Raw genomic sequence first — 17,223 nt, 5'->3', positions numbered from 1 at the left:
GTCGCAAAGCGTTCTAAGGAGAAGGGGGCAGCCTTCTATGAATTCATGACCAAATTACCTACAAATTATGTCACATATTTTGTAAGGTAGTTAGTAGAATGTGTTAGACATTTTGTCATCGATGTCAAGTGGCCGTCAACAAGCTTGTGTCTTTCAAGCTAGAGGATTACTCAAAATAATAATGGACTAAGTTTGCAGTGTTTTATGAGCTACTGTTTATTCAGTAGATTTTCTCAATTTCAGTTGAGCTGGTTGACATGCTTGAACTGCTTGAGGTGTGTGTGCACTTGCTTCAGCTGCTTGGTTGCTTGCTTGAGCTAGTTGCTTGCTTGTGCTGCCTGGTTGTCTACTTCAGCTGGTTGGGTGTGTGCTTCAGCTATCTGCCTGTCTTCTTCACCTAGCTGTGTGTCTACTTCAGCTGGCTCCTTGTCTACTTGTTTATGCCAAGTGTCAAATCATTTGCCACATCATCCCTTGAAGGTTGACTCTTCCATATCAGCCGATAAAAAGAAGCATATTTGTCTTATTCAATGGGCTGCGATAGTTTATTGGTAAGTGGTTTTTATTGTTTTATCTCTTTGTTGTGACCATTTCACACATCACCCCATTGCAAATGGGGACCCTTGCTTTTTTGCTTTTTAAGGTTTGTTTTCTAGGTTTTTTTTGTTTTTGTTTTTTTTTTAATTTTTTTTTTTAGGGTTTTGTCAATTGGCCTTTGCATTTTGAGTGTTGTCGGGGAGATCAATAGGATAGCAAGTCCGGCTTGAGTGATGTCCTGATCCTGAAATTTGGCTAAGTCTGAAAGTCCTGATCCTAAAATTTAACTAAGTCTGGAAACTGAAAAACCTCCAAAAACTAGATTTTGCAATATAACTCCTGGAGGTCTGAAACCACTCTCAAACATCCTGAAAGTATATATGGAATATAACTTAAAGTATAAGCATTTCTTGCTTATACTTAAATGTTATATTCCATAAAAATTATCCTGATAGAGAGTTCAAAAAGTCAAAAGGCGCTCCTGTCCCTCTCCAAGGGTCCAGAGCGAAAGGCGCTCCCGTCCCTCTCCAATGGTCCAGAATGAAAAGGGCTCCCGTCCCTCACCAAGGGACCAAGGCGAAGTGCTCCCGTCCCTCACCAAGGGGCCAGGGCGAAATCTCCAAATATGCCTAGTTGCCTAACATTTTGAAATGCTATTTCTTGTTTCTAGGACTCAAGAAGGAGCGAGGGATGATGTTTTATGCCTTGAAGATAATTGGAGGTTGATATGATCAAGAGTTTGTACAATGAACTAAAAGGCGCTCCTGTCCCTCACTGAAGGACCAGGGCGATTTTTACAAAATCAACAATCTCCTTCCAAGACCACGCCAAGGCAAGGTGGTGCAAGATGAGAAATGTCTTTTAAAAAATGGTGAACAAGGAATTGCCTTCAAAAAATTGACAATCCTAGGCTCAAGTGGAAAATCGCTCCTGTCCCTCACCAAGGAACCAGGGCGAAAATGTCCTAAGGCACTTCCCTTCTAGAGATCAAATAAAATTAAACTCGAAGCTCCAGTTAAAAGTACCATTTAAATGCCTAGATGAAGTTTTGGACGAAAAAAGGAGATATGCAAGGTCTAGATTGAAAAATCGCTCCTGGCCTTCACCAAGGGTCCAGGGCGAAATTGATGATATCCTTCATTTTTTGCATTAATTGAACGTTGACATTCCTTGAAATTCAACAAAATTTGCTAACTTTGGAATATTTGAAAAAATTAATTAAATTGGCATTTAATAAATTAATTTTGGGCCTCAAAAAATTGAATTTCTATTATAAAAGCATTTAAAATTAATTTTTTATTAATTTAAAATTAAAAAAGAGAGCGCTTGAGGTATCATTTTCATTATTTTATTAAGTCGGCCTCTTCCTTTTTAATTTTATTTATTTTTTGGCCTATTTTCATCAAGTCGGCCTATGGGGAGGTGAAATGGTGAGCGCTCTATATATTTGGGGTGTGTTTTTTCATTATTCAAATCATTCATTCATTGTTTCAAGTGCGATTTGGAGAAGCAAAGAAGAAGTGCGAAAGCTGGCCTATTTGGAGCGAATTTTCCTCAAGTGTTGAAGACTTAAGGTGGTGGAGTTGATGCTTGTGAAGACTAAAGGAGGCGCATTTTGCTAAAGGGAGTCTTGATCTACATTTTGCCTAGCAAATTCACCTTATTTTTACATCATTTTTTAGAATTAATTCCCAAGTGGAGGTATGGCGTAATCACCTTGGCACCTTTTTTGAAGATTAAATTTTGCGTTTTGTTTTGAAAATCCTAAATTAGGAAATGATAATTCAAGATTTATCATGAAGTTTCCTAAATTAGAATCTTGAATCTTCCTTTCTACACTTCAAGATATATTATTAATTGTGAAATGTTGTGTAGGTATCAAGATGGCGACTCCCAAGCTCGAAGGATCTACACGTCGGAAGGCTCTCTTCAAGGAAGATCAAGCCAGATCAAGGACGGCCTCCTCCAAGAAGATCAAGCAAGGACAAGGGCGACCTCCTCCGGTCTAGCATCGACAAGGATGGTTTTCTTCGATCAAACATCAACAAGGACGACCTCTTCCAATCCAGCGTTCCAAGGCGAGGTACATCATCATCCTGCAAATCAAGGACACAAGAAGTCAGAGCAAAGGGTTCGTTGAAGAAGCAGATAGTTCCAGAAGAATTAATTAAAGCTAGCTTCTCAACAACATCAAGTTGAATATCTACCAAGTTCCAAGTGTCAAATGAGGTGGCATCCTAGTCATCACTTCTCCAGTCAGTGTGGTCCACCTCAGCATGTCCAGATTCAATGTACCTAACTCATGGAAGGTGGCACAAACTTCGATGTACCTACCCCGGCTATTCATTGGTGGAATTTTCCAGAGAGGACATGTGTCCAAGCAATACAATTTTATCATTGGTCAAGCATTAAATATTATGTAATGGGTGTAACAAACCCTAATTAGGGTTTTCATTGTAAAATCTTGGCCATTGATCTCAAATTGATCTAAGCCATCGAATTGTATTGAGGGCACTATATAAGCCCCGGCTCTTCATTTGTAAAGGGGATAGAATAGAAGCAGATAGATAGAAATAATAGAAAGGAGTTAGTGAATAGAGAGTAGTTAGAAGGTGATTAGAATAGTAATTAGAGTAGAGTAGAGAGAGAAGGCAAAGATTGTTGCCAAGATGTTGTTGTAAGAGACTTGTAAAACTTCATTGAAGAAATGGTGAAATTTATGGGTCGATTCGACAATTTGCATGGTCTTTATACTTCTCATATTTGATTTCATGTTATTAGACGAGTGGAAGAAATGTGCTTGATTGATGGTGAAATTCGTATATCCATACTACTAGCAGTTTGTTGATTGCAGACTTGCCTTGCGTAGTCAACTGGAATCGTTTAGCCTAAGCTTAACTTCAATTGTCGCTTCTTCATTGATATGCATCAACTTGATGGTGTCTATGCCTGTAGTGATGATTTGAACATCATAAAGCTTTCCTTCGAAGATCGCACTAGCCTTGTGGAGATGGTCCTGCGATGTCAAAACAAGACCTAGTTAGAATTTCATCAAAGATCATTCATTGCTCCTACATTCTTAGTATTAGGATTAGATCCTCTCCTCGCCCTCATCTTTTTTTCCTTTTTTCAAATCAAAGCTAGTGAGAGCCTATGTTCCAGCAATATTCAAAGCAGATCAGAAGTTCAATCATCAAATGTAAGTCCCCTTGTGATTCCAGCAAATCACATCATACCACAGAGAGCTTATCCACGCGTAGAGATCCTACAACGAAGAACCTTGGAGTCATCCTGATTGATCCTTTTCCGCGATATCTTCAGCAATCAGAGGCTTTATTCAAGAGAGGATAAGGTACCTTTAGGTATTTTATTCTGTGTTTGATAGTATACAAAATACACGTCAACACTCTTCTGGACGGTTTCAGATATAAAAGGATGTCAGACTATTTAAAATAGAATTTTTTATTCCTTCTGGACTGACGGCTTCAGAATATGGGGGCAGCTAGAAGTTATGGTTGAAAAGCTTTTTTATGTTTCATTAAGCCATTTCTCTAGAAAGCGAAAAGAATTTCCAGCTGCACGTAACGCTTCTTCTATGCATGAAGACAAAAGAATTTCCAGCTGTATGAAAGACGTGTTCTCCTTTGCAAAAGGTTTCTTTTATATAGAATCATATTGTAGAGTGGTGCTTTGAATGGAGTCCGTCTATTTTCCAACTGGGCCACGATTTTAATTGTGGAGTTGAGGTGAATTATTTTTTAAGGAAGTGCGACACAATTTTTTTTTGTCCAAAATATTTTCCTTTGCTGAGTGGCTATACTTTGGAATAATTGAATTTCCGATTAAAAAAATTTAACTCTTATGTCAGCTGGGCAGTCATCGTGGAGTTGTGTTGTTTGTTTTTAGTGGCGAGCAAGCTGTAACGTTTTTTGGATTTAAGGAGATTGATTATTCATGACCATCATGCATATCTCTTATGGAATCTGTTTTGGTGCTAAATAGGGGGATGCAGCTGTTTGTGCCGTGGGGCTTTAAATGCTCAATTAAATAAAAACAGATGATGATGGTAATTGCAGTGCTGGTTTCCTGCTATATGTTAAGTGAACTATGAAAGTATATATTGAGATACTGTGAGATTCGGAGGCAGTTGGATGAGAGAAGTAATAGCAGTGTGTTAGAAAGAAAAAAGACTTTTAAGCTGCAGTTATTTTTAAAAAATATAGATTCCAGTGTTGTTTTTATGAGAAGAGAAGAGTGCGATTATTGGTGTGGACGGAAGTGAAGGCTGAAATCCTTTTTGACTATACTGATGTTTGTGGCTTCATATTGAATCGAGATTTTTTGAAGTATTACTATTGAGAAATTGTACAGTGTGTCAACGGAGCTTCAACTTCAAGAAATTGAGATTGGTAGATAGGATTCCGAGGTTAAAGTATTTGTTTCAGAGTTCTGAGTGTGTCTTAGTGTTTAATGAATTACTTCCGAATATCTTGAATTTTGGGGAGGTGCTGTAACTGCTCAGAAAAATCTCATTGATTCTTGTATTTAAGGTTGTTCACGTTCTGGGGTTGGTGCTTCAGCAGTACAGAGAGTTGGTGCTCTCCTTTGTAATCAGGGTTGGTGCCCATTTTTATGAGAGCTTATCGATGTTGTGGTTTTTTACCACAAAAGGTTTTTCCACAAGAAATCTCTGTGTTTTTGTCTTGTTGGTTGATTCTTGTTTGATTTGGTCTTGTTCTGCAAATTGTTTTTAAAAGTTGTACAATACTGATCCCCCCCTCTCAGTATTGTCTATGTGCTCTTCAGAATGACCATTAAGGGAGGGTACTAAAATAATATTGTAATATTTCTATAATGGTCACCTTAGTCATTTAGTTAGTATTTAGAAACTTCCTTTTATGCCTTTCGTCCTAGTAAGTTTCTGAAATATCCTATTATCTGAATTTTGATGGAATTTATGAATTTGTTTGGAAAAATGCTTTGTGTTTATTTCGTATCTTCAATATTCTTGTGTATGCAATGATAAGAACGTACAATAAATATAAATAACAGAATTTTCACAATGGAACTGCAAACCCTTGTATATTACTATTGGAATGGTAAATTTTGGCACTTATTACAAAAGCATTTGATGCTGCAATCACTCAGAAATTTACAAACAATACATGCAACACATACCCAATTTTGCAATCATTTCCAAACATGCCCTACAAGAGGTCACCAAAGCTAGAAATATCATATAAATTCACGTAACTTTCAACCTGCAACATGGCTCCTTTGTAGCGTCCAAACCTTAGCTGAAACTTCCACAAATCTGCTCAAAATTTTGCAAATAAGCTCAATGATGATCTCTGAATGAATCCACCTCACAAGTAGAGTTGGGTTTCCGTCCAACCTACAAATATCCAAGGGGTTTCGTCCTCAGAAATGGTTGTCACTGTCACACCAGCAACTAAGGAGAAATATCAAGTATCAAGCAATCACATAATATCCCCCTTGGAGAAGGGCGAGGCTCCTTTATAAATACTTCTCAAACCATTGGTGAGCTTCCACACTCAATGTGGGATTAAAAATCACTTTATTTTATTTACTCCTTATTGTTAATGCATGATAGCTTTGGTAAGATAAATAATTGAATGAGAGATAAATGTAGTCTCTCATTCAATCATTTATCCTATCAATAAACTATCAGGAAAACTTCAAGCTATTGATCTTTCAATTGATGATCATTCTTCACTTGTATATGTCCAATCTACTTAGTCGATCAATGTTCAAACTATCGATAATCATATCATAGCATAGTATACCAATTAATATCGGTTTGCATTATAACTGTGATCACCGATTATTATCGGGTTAACCATGTATCCCGATTTATATCGGTTGATTTATCAACAGTAAACAAATGATGATTATCGGGATTAACCGATTGTTATCGGGTGGCAAAGCATACACCGCTTGGTATCTAACTATTAGTTAAGTGATTGGTATCGGTTAACAAGTCACATAGACACCGATTGGCATCGGTTAACATGTCACGTAAACTCCGATTGGCATTGGATACTAAGTTACGTAGACACCGATTAATATCGGGCTGTTGATTAGAATAACCACCGATTGGTAATTATAAATCAAAGGGTGCGATCAAGTAATGTCTTGATCGGTCATGTCCATAAGACATGACCGGTCAAGGCATTGCTTGATCCTCCCCTCTTGCATATATATATCAATCGATATTTGTGAGGACATTGAAATCCATAAATGCTCCTCTCACCTGCCATACAAAGGAAGATAATCAGATTTATAATATAAATAGATAATACATAGATCGAGAAAATATAAATTAGAATACATCTTGCATATTGAATTGAAAATTGAACATCATTTACACTTATAGAGTCACTTTATGACTAAGTGATTTTATTATCATTTTTATAAACAAAGCCACTTTACTTTTATAATTTTATTTTATAACATAAAGTAACTTTTCTCACCAAATAATAATATAAGATCCCAAAAATTAAAATGCCACCTTTTATCTCTCCACCAATAGAAATTAATGTCGTGACCAGCATATCATCCCTTATATCTCCTAATTAGCTTATCGGGATGACATGAAATAGGCTAATCAACTCTTGTCTGGTCACTGAGGAGAAGGGGACCTTACAGTTTCCTTTGTCTTTGGTGTTTCTATTCTCAATCATTTCCGTTATGGAAAGATTGTCTTCTAATTTTCTATATAAGGAGTATTCCTCTCCTTAATTAATTACAACAACAAATTATCATTTAGTGAATATGCAAATAATGGCTTCCAAAAAATTTGCATAGTTAATGGCATTGAGATGCAACACACATGTCCATACACAAGTGAATAAAATGCATTGTAGAAAGGATAAGTTGCAAATTGAGAAATAATCAGCTATATGATCTTGACCAAAATCATTGCCCCTTGATTCTCGGCTGAGGCCAACAATTGTGTGAATTGCATTTAGAACCTATACTCCTCACTAATCAGTCCATGACCTCTCCCAGAAGTCTTGGATTAAAGAAAATCTCATTGTTTCCAACTTCAAGGTCTTTGGCAACAAAGTCATGACAATTACTCCTATTGAAAAACATGAGGGTATGGACAAGAAAAGCCATCTCTTAATTTTTCATTTGAGTTGCCAACGTTTGGGGCTCAAGCACTTGCACCAAATTTCTAAATATGTAGGATTTCCAGGCTGCCTCCATAAATTGCCATGCTAAGCATGTGCTACCATGGCAGTTGCACCCAAATCGAATGTGATCCCATCGATCTAAGGCAGCCATAGAGGAGAGAAGGGGCATACACTTCCAGGGAAACATAGTAAAAGCCCAATTCTACCGTTCTTAAAAACCTGATAAAGCCTGATAGAGAAAAGATATCATGTAGCTCAACAATTCCAGAGCTGAATGAAAATTATGCATGGCCTCTTGGAACAAATTTACGGAGATGCCCATTTCTCCTGGAAGAGTTTAGACTCTAACCAAACAAGGGAACAGAGCTTGACAAATGGAAAGGGATATAACTTGATTGATAAAGATAGAGCACATTTATGCTCTAGTATGAACAACACAAGAGGGAACCAATGAGAGGAGGAAGCTGAGGGAGAAGATTTGTTAGATTGAAATAGCTCACCGCTGATGTTCCCAATCATCAATTGGGCATTTGGATTAGCCCAACAAATAGAATTGTAGAAATAACATACCCAGATACAGTCCAATAAAAAAGGATGTCATTGATTAATGAACATCAGTAATTTATTCAAAAGCACATCTCCAATTCTTACTGTTCATCACATTTCTTACCTACTTCTAACTAGATTATGATCATCCTAATGTTCAGATCATACTAATGCTGATATTCAGAATATCATAGTGTGTAGCTATTACATGTGTTGCTCCTAGTGCTGAATTCCATATATATTTTCCTGTTGTGTCGCATTGAAAGTTGCTTGCTTGCCATGCTTGGGTGCAGATATGCATGCCACAATTTGTGTATCCCAATGACTTAAATGTGTGCATCCCGATCATTACAATCCTGTTGTTTATAAAATACTATGACATGTTAAGCAGTGTTTCTGGGGCAGTGGTACTATATAGACCATTATGGGTTTTGCTTGAATAAACATGTGCATCAAGCACAAGGCATAAGTTGTTCAATATGTCCTGTATACTTTACAGGTTTTACACTCCTTATGAATTGTACAACCCATCATGACTCAAAGGGGCCAGGGTGAAGGTAGGTAATGGGGGGAGGCAGTCTTGCCACTGTAGAAAAGTATTTGGCCCTTGATGTGAGGTTCTTTGGTTGATTATTATATAACTGCTTAGTGGTTTCTGTACTGATGTGCCTATAGATACTCATACATGGATTGCAGCTAAGTAGTACTATGAAATGCCTAATTGTATATTGAGCGGTTGAGTCGATACAGTGAGTAGGTCCTTTTATACTTAGATTTTCTCAAAATGACTTACCAAGGGAAGATTTCTCATATAATGTGACCATGCCATTCTTTCCTTCTACTGCATTTAAAGGTTGTGTTAGCATTGCTTCTCCAGAATAGGTTTATCTGTAAATTCTCTTATCATGATGCAAGAGCTTTGCAGTAGAACAGTGTCTCCCATTATGTTCTCTTCAAAACTGATAACAGCACCCAAATGGAAATTTTATTCTTTGTTTGTAGTGGTTTTCATCATGTGCTGGTCTCAGGAGAAATGCTTCTGATACATTGGCCATAACAGATTTATCAATGAAGAGTTCAGTGTCCCAGATAGCACACACCTCAATAGATCAATTTGTGAGGTTCAGAGTGGTCCTTAGTGTATGTTAACCACAACTATGATGCTTCATATGTGCAAGCATGCATTGCACTTACTTTGTATAAAGACCTCTTTAATAGCAACCATACTATCTCCTCTATATCATAGGTATAAAATTCAGAATGTGGCCAGTATTAGATCGGAACTACATACAACTTTGGTATTCAACGCAGCTTGAGCATTGAAAGGAAATATTCCTTTAATCCTGTGAGAACTTCAGAACATTATGTTTTATGGTCTTATGACGGTGACATCCTCTTTGCATACTCTGCCAAGTTTCTTTATCAGAATTGATTTACACAATGCACAACGTTGATGCATGTGTTCGAGGAAAACCTTGCTACATGAGAATCCCTTCCTATGTGGATGAGAGAAATATGTTCAAGATTCCAAATCATAAATTCAAGGGTCAAGGGTCAATTGCTCAGAGTCTCAGACCATGTCATTCATGACTATGAGCATGGTTTCAAAGTTCTAACTATGAAATTGTTATATAAGATTTTTGACATCCCAATGGTTATTTTTTACATCAATTTTGTTTCTCATGTCAGCTACTAACTTTAAAGTTGTCTATCATTAATTTACTGGATTTATCATGATGGTAGTAAGCATATTTGATAGCAATTGTCAAACAAAGCCTTTCACTTGTATACATCAGCTTTTTCCAATTAGCCTTTGATAAATTAATCCTATTTATTTGTCAAAGTATAACTTCTTATTAAGCTACTAGTTGTGTCATATTCCCATGTAGACAGCAGGCAATGATTAGAAACATTAAACAATACATGTACATAAATATATATATATATTCAATACATAAATTATTTTTACCACTTAAAATACATTTTATCTTAACTAGTAATGAAAGGATGCGTCCATTCCCAAGCCACCTCCGGAATAGACACCACGTTTCAAAGGGAATCGCGTGGTTTCAAAGAGGTATAAAACCACACCCCAAGGAAACACAAGAGAGGGAGTGACAAGGAGAGAAGGACAAGGAGAAGCATCCAACAGGTAATTTCGTTACTCAGTAATAATATTTATTTCAGTTTTCATAATTTATGATGCCTAGACAACCATGAGGATTGCCCGGGGAATGCATCAGTCAGCAGACGATGTAAAAGGGCTAGTCGTGTTGGCAATATTACAAGGATATTGAGAAGGTTGTTGATGATTATGGACATAACTGATTAAAGATGTTTTACTATCTTGATATTATTATTTTGTCATTGATGTCAAGAAAATGATTTTCTAATTCAGTATGATGTTGCCATATCTTAAGAAATATGATATGAAGATTATAAAGAAGTCGGTAAAGACACAGGAAAGAATATGATGAATAAGGGGATAAGTTATTCAATGGGCAACTCTACCGAGTCAGACAATGATGAGATCTTGATGTTTTAGATTTTTTTAACATCATACATATGTTGTAAAATGTAAAGGTTAATACTATACTATGTTATCAAGCAAAGAACCTAGTCGGTAAACCCTAAGGAACCTAGTCGGTTAATGAAGACAGAATGTCTACCGAGTAAAGTTTAGTATTCACCGAGTTGTAACCGAGCTATAACAGAATGCATTAAATGTTTACATGTGATATTTAATGAAAGATGCTGACGAGCTGGAGCGGATCAATGATTGGCAAGCCGTAGAAGAAGTTTGTTAACGAATCTAAGGCAATGGAAAGTCGGCAAGAAGATCTACAGCTCAGATTAAACCGCATTACCCTAACACAAGTTCCAAGGTGAATGTGCAAGTTCCGAGGGGGGGTAAAACGTTTTCAAATCGAAAGATACAATGACCCTGGACAAGATTGAAGATCTGATGGCTATGATTGATCATGGGAAATGTGATCAAGGAGATTAAGCGGTTAGAAGATTGTTTATAAATAAGGAACTGTTGATAAACAATGTATGCGGGCAAGTGTATGCACAGGGATGCTACATAGTGATTACCGAGCACAGAAGCTTGAAGACCTGTTAGAATAACAGAGTATTGATGCCCAGCAGATAGACAAGATTAGTTCTATGTCTAGATTGTATTGAACAAATAGGAATCTGCTTTAGCATTTTAGATGTGAAGTTGCAGATAGATTCTATTACTGTTATTTTGTGAAAGTGACAGGAAATCTCTTAACCGAGTGGACTTAACAGTCTTATATGTAAATCCTCTAACAAAGTGACATTCTGATTGAGTGTTTGAAATCCTTTGACAAGGTCACTTCTAACAAAGTGAAGATCCTAACAGATCTGAGGGAAATCCCTTAACCGGGTCACATCTAGCAATGTGTTTTGTAATCTTTAACAGGAATTTCTTTTAACCGAGCATACTCTAGAAGAGTATATTTCTTAGTGGGTCCGAAATCCCACAGTGGTTTTTCCCTATTTGGGTTTCCACGTTAAATCTGGTGTTATGAGGTTTATATTGTTCATATGCTTTTGAGTTTGCATGTTTGACAGTTTTTTATTATATGACTGATATATGTTACCGAGGTTGAATCTGATGTTTTTATGGATGATTAAGTTTGTATGATTCGCCCCCCCCCCCCCCCCCTCTCATCTTGTTGGCTATTGGATCTGTACTTATATTAAGTATCAGAACTATCAAGTCGCTGGTTCTTCCCAGCGATGAAGAACCAGCGCCTAGTAAGCATTCCTTCCCATCACCAGTAGGCTGGTACGTCCCCAGGCCAATCCGCTTAAATGTCGAAATGTTGAAGTATGTTTTGTGCCAATTGTATTAAATCTGTTTTCATTCCTTATATAACAGTAATTAATATAATTTAACTAGTGACCCAGATTAATTGCTAAATCGGTTCCATGCCTAAAAATGTCTTACCAAATGAACTAAGCACATCTATAATGTACAAAAGGGTAAAATGAACTTAATCTTCACGCTAGATAGGTAACCTGCAATATCAGGTTTAGAATGCTGCATTAAAATACACTTTAGTGATAGACAAAAGAATAAAAATAATTCATTCATTCTCAAACACAACTAATATGTAGAGAAAAAGAATACTAATTAATGATAGTCATGTTTTTGCAACTAGGCACAAATATAATGAATTAGTCCCTACAAATTTATATATAATGGATAAATGTTAACCAAGTAATATAGTCATGAATCTATGTTTTATGTATGCATTTGTTATCTTCCTAATATTCCTTGTTTGTTAGTACATTCAAGATAATGAGTGCAAGCCAGGGGTATGTTGGGCCCATCCTCAGGTGGCCCTATTAGCCCTAAGAGACGGGATGGGTTTGGATGGGTAGCCCAGCCAACCTGGAAAATCCTCAAAATCTAGAATGGGTCGTGTATGTATTTTGTGCTGCAATAATTATGCCACCGATCTAATATTACTGCTTACATAAAATAAAATATCTAAATGTTGCAGGAAACCGTAATTTCCTTTTGTGGCCCTAAATCCAACCTTCGGTGGATAGATCAGGCCCTAATTATCAGAAAGGCAAGGCAGGTACAGCAAAGGTTCATTACAAGTTAACTCTGAATAAAAAGGGTCATCTAAGCTATCTTGCCTTTTAGAATATGCATATGTCCCTTTAGGATCAGGAAGGAGCATAAATCATCAGACAAAAAAATACTTTATCCACCCATTTTCACAAGCTTTCCTCTAATTTACTGATCTAAATCAAAATATGCAATTTGGTGCAGTGGAAATCTTTTGCATGGGTGATCTCTAATGTCAAAATGGACGCTACTCAGAATTCTAACCTCTAAATTGCAACTTGTCAAAGTCTACTGCCAGAATTCTAACATCTAAATTGCATAGTTAAAACAACAATGAAGCATACATGATAATAATGCAACATATCGACTAAAATGTGAACGGATGACACAAGATAACAACCCATAAAACCAGGTTCAGCAGAAATGGCCTTTGAATTACCTGGATTTGGTTTGGGTGTGGCTATGAGGCTCAGGCAGGCCTGGGTTCAACCAAGATCTGGCCTAGGCATCCAGAGTTCCCTATGGGTTCATCCCAGAGAAGACTACTTTGAGCATTGAAGGTGACAAGCCACTGACAACCTTCATCCTGAGTTTGTTGTGAACATCATAGGCAAATGCACATAAAACCTCTTCCTTCATAGAAGTGAAGAAAGCCATGGAGGTGTTGCAGGTTATTGGATTGCCCCAAATGCCACAGGCATTCAAAGTACTACAAAAGAAGCTACCATGAATAACGAACACTGCCCAAATAGATATGGAGAACACAAGAAGAGGAATACCTTGAGCATTATTCTCTATTGATGAAAGAGTTGCTGCAAGTGTGCATAAGCCTATGCAAATTCACCAAATAAAAAAGTGAAGAGAACAAGAAAATATATGCTTGTCAAAAGTTATGCCTACATCGAGGTTTGCACTGTTCTGAACACTAAGATTATTCTGCTGTTCATATTGTCCTGCTTACTCTAAATCTGTTTGTGCACTTTTGTTGCCTTATTGTTATATAACACAAGACAATTTCGAGGATAGTTATCATTTTCATTGTAGAATAAATGTTGACCTTGATGCTCTCGATGAAGAGCAATATGAAGATTATTGATTGTAATTTTGCAATGATTTGACATCTGACATTGAACCAATGAATTATGAATCTTTTGTTTTAGCAAATTGAGTACTTTTACATATTTCTAATATATTTACACATGTCCACACAGCTGTACCCAGTTGTAGAGAGCCCAGGGCAAAAAAATCAGCAGTATTGGCAAACTCGAACTAGTAACTTAGATGAAAATCATCTTTCCAACTACAAATCAATTCAGCCACCATTGCCATTAACATCCTCTATTAAAAATCTATTCTTTGGGGATTTTATGCTCCAACACAAAGATGAGAGGAACAAATCTGAATGAAAACTCAATATTATGACAATCATACAACCATATTCACAAATTTACGAGTTCCTGTAGTGGGTTCATTCTCTCAAAATCTTATGCTCTATAAAACATCAAAGCGAAGGTCCACAGTGCATATATTAGACATGTTAGACAAAGCAAGAGTGATTGCCATCAGTATGCAATAATAACTCAGTTAAATTACCTTAATTAAAGTATTTGGTCCAGTAACATCCTCAAAGCGAATAGCATAACCAACTTTATCTCCCAATTCAGTTTCCATCTCTTCACTAACACGCTTTGCAACACTCATAGCTGCAACACGCCTTGGTTGAGTGCATCCTATCATTCCATATGTTGTGTATCCATCCTCATGCAAATACTGCACAAAGATAATGATAATTCAAAATGACACTCAAAACTAAGAAGGAATTAATATCGTATTACTACATATGATGGAAATAAACACATAAAAGGCTCCACATACATATGGAGGAATGATACCTGTGTAAGCTGTGTGGTCTTCCCTGATCCTGTCTCTCCTACCACCACAATTACTTGATTTTCACGGATAACCTAAAAAAGTGGAAACCATATACAATTACTAGCAGAATAACTTGGGTTAAATATGTTATCAAGAGAAACTGCTTATATTCAGGTTCAGATAAGCATGAGCAGTCATTCAAAAAATAAAAAGAAGTTGGCATGCCTGCAAAACATCATCTCGGACAGAAAATATTGGGAGATAATGCCGCTGTTCACTTAATGTCTTTGATTTGGCAAACTCACTGACTGCTTCCCCTTTTTCTTTCAAGTGTGATGCAAATTTTGCATCCTGTTTAAAATCAACCTCTCCTTCTGAACCAACTGTTGCTTGATCTGCATCTACCTGATAAAAAAGAAAGTCAGTTGACATTTCAACAGAGAGAATGCATAATGTTACATTAGTGAAAACTGGGCAGCTATACATACAGCTCGAACCTTGACAGACTTTTAGGATCAGCATGTACCTGTTCAGCTGTTTTCTCAACCCCAAGAATATTTCCTAGTTTAGACCCTGCAAGCTCCCAAAACCGTTGTCGAGATTTGTTCATGCTTTGTTTTTCACGAATTTCTCTCACTAGTGCAGAACCTTTTCTAGAAATTATAGCCATATCTGATGTTGGATCCTTTATGGGCATGATAGGCTCTGCCTGTTTTGTGAAGACAACACGACCATCCAGAAATGGAGGCTTTGTATCTGTGAATAACATTTGAAAGAATAGCCAAAGTGAGAATAGTTTTAAGGGGCACTCGCATCAGATTGAAGCAACTAGAACCACTAACATTGACTAATTCTGAATTGTTTCACAAATACTATTTAGTATTAAATTATGGAGTATAACCAATTGTCAGGACTCAGAAACAGAACCCATTAAAATTATAAAAGTTTTATAATTGATCCCCACCATGTACAAGAAGAATAACCCTGCTATCCTCTTCATCTTCAAATTCTGTTTGCACTTCTGTTCCTCGAACAGCTCCAGATCTCATCAGTTGCCGATCTTCCCACTGTGCATTGTCTGCAGTAAGCTGTGACATCTTTTTGCTTTGTGCAAGGCTCATCTTTGTTCCATCTTTCCTAGTCTACAGTTTTGCAACACAAAAATATGAGAATCAAGAAAATAATTTAAATCCAAAGTGACTTTTTGTGATATAAAACAATAATTTTAAGAAACAGAGACAAGATACATTATTAAGAAATGTATTATCAATTTATTCAGTGTAGCTGAGAGACTTGTCTCCTGCCCCCTACAATGTAACTCTGATACAGGAGATTGGTACAGAGACATCCCCTGTAACCAGAGATGCCCATTTACATCTCTTCTTGATGGGGTGTCTTCAGCTGGCATGGTCATCTCCGAAAAAAAGTCATTAAAAAATAATTTATAGAACTATAAACAAATTGCCAAAACCCTTAAACATGTTAATTTTACATTTTCAACATAAAAAAACTAAGACGACAACAACCACAGTGAGGCTGATGGGAGTAGAAAGAGAAAAAAAAGAGTAAAGACTGCAAACTGAAGAGAGGAGTTGGACAATTTACAGTTGCAGCTGCCAGCAGATATGTCAACAACAAATTACCAGGTCAAAAAAACTAGTTTGCAATTGCACTTTAAAATTTAAGTCAAACCCAGGCTAGGATGATGCAGGAGCATCCAAAGCTCTCACAATCCTGAAGACACAAAAATACTGTTCTATTCAATTTTGGCTTGACTTAAGTGTCTGTGTTGCAGGTCCTTTTGGTATGTTTTGACAGGTTTACTCCCTATTTCTGGGTGTTTCATTCCTTATTTTTGGACGAGAGGTCATAGGTGTACCAACCATGGCTGGCCGCACTTATGCTTTGAATTTTGTTTTTAACATGATTGTTGTTGACAAGGGATTTGGAAATAATATAATTGATTGGCAAGTATTATCTCAATTCATTGTGTGTGGCACTACATCTCCCATTTCTATATACATTGTCTACTAATGCATGACCAACTAGTGTTTGTATTGTTTCTCCATATTGAATGATATTTACAAAAAGACCTTGGATTGATGTAATACTTCAACAAGTCTACATGTGTGGTATCCAGCATCTTCTGTTCGTATAGAAGTATCCACAACTCCTTTACAAGCACCTGAAGCCATGGGTCCTAGCAGTTCATCTTCTTACATAGTATTTCTTCAAAATGTCAAATATTCTGACTATTGCAAGGGTCCACACGGCTGGCAATCTCCTTTGATTAGCCATTTCATCCTATCTAGCATTTCATCTTTACTCAACTATTCCCAGCATAAATCATGGGTCAACCATCTACGGTGGCAGCAATTTCCATAGCCAGTGTTTGTCTTTTTCGGGGAGGAATAGGGAATAGTCTCCTGTTTATTCTTAGCTGGTGGTTACAGTTTTAATTACTGAGTGAGCAAATATCTTGTTATCATTTGCTGT

At 36.8% G+C, this 17,223-nt stretch overlaps 1 protein-coding gene across 5 annotated transcripts in view; it reads right to left on the bottom strand.

Moving 5' to 3' along the window:
• LOC131076624 (pre-mRNA-splicing factor ATP-dependent RNA helicase DEAH7) overlaps positions 1–17,223 on the bottom strand; it is a 102,175-nt gene that overhangs the window by 38,816 nt on the left and 46,136 nt on the right. For all 5 annotated transcript variants that reach the window (XM_058013906.2, XM_059221282.1, XM_058013907.2 and 2 more), the window contains 5 exons: positions 15,692–15,869; positions 15,254–15,483; positions 14,953–15,132; positions 14,748–14,819; positions 14,449–14,625 (listed from right to left, as the gene is read on the bottom strand). In XM_058013906.2, the coding sequence (XP_057869889.2) occupies positions 14,449–14,625; positions 14,748–14,819; positions 14,953–15,132; positions 15,254–15,483; positions 15,692–15,869 (837 nt within the window). The remainder of the gene's footprint in view (positions 1–14,448; positions 14,626–14,747; positions 14,820–14,952; positions 15,133–15,253; positions 15,484–15,691; positions 15,870–17,223) is intronic.

The sequence above is a fragment of the Cryptomeria japonica genome, chromosome 5, assembly GCF_030272615.1.
Source record: "Cryptomeria japonica chromosome 5, Sugi_1.0, whole genome shotgun sequence".
Classification (NCBI taxonomy): Eukaryota; Viridiplantae; Streptophyta; class Pinopsida; order Cupressales; family Cupressaceae; genus Cryptomeria; species Cryptomeria japonica.
This window is presented reverse-complemented; position numbering and strand designations above follow the sequence as displayed.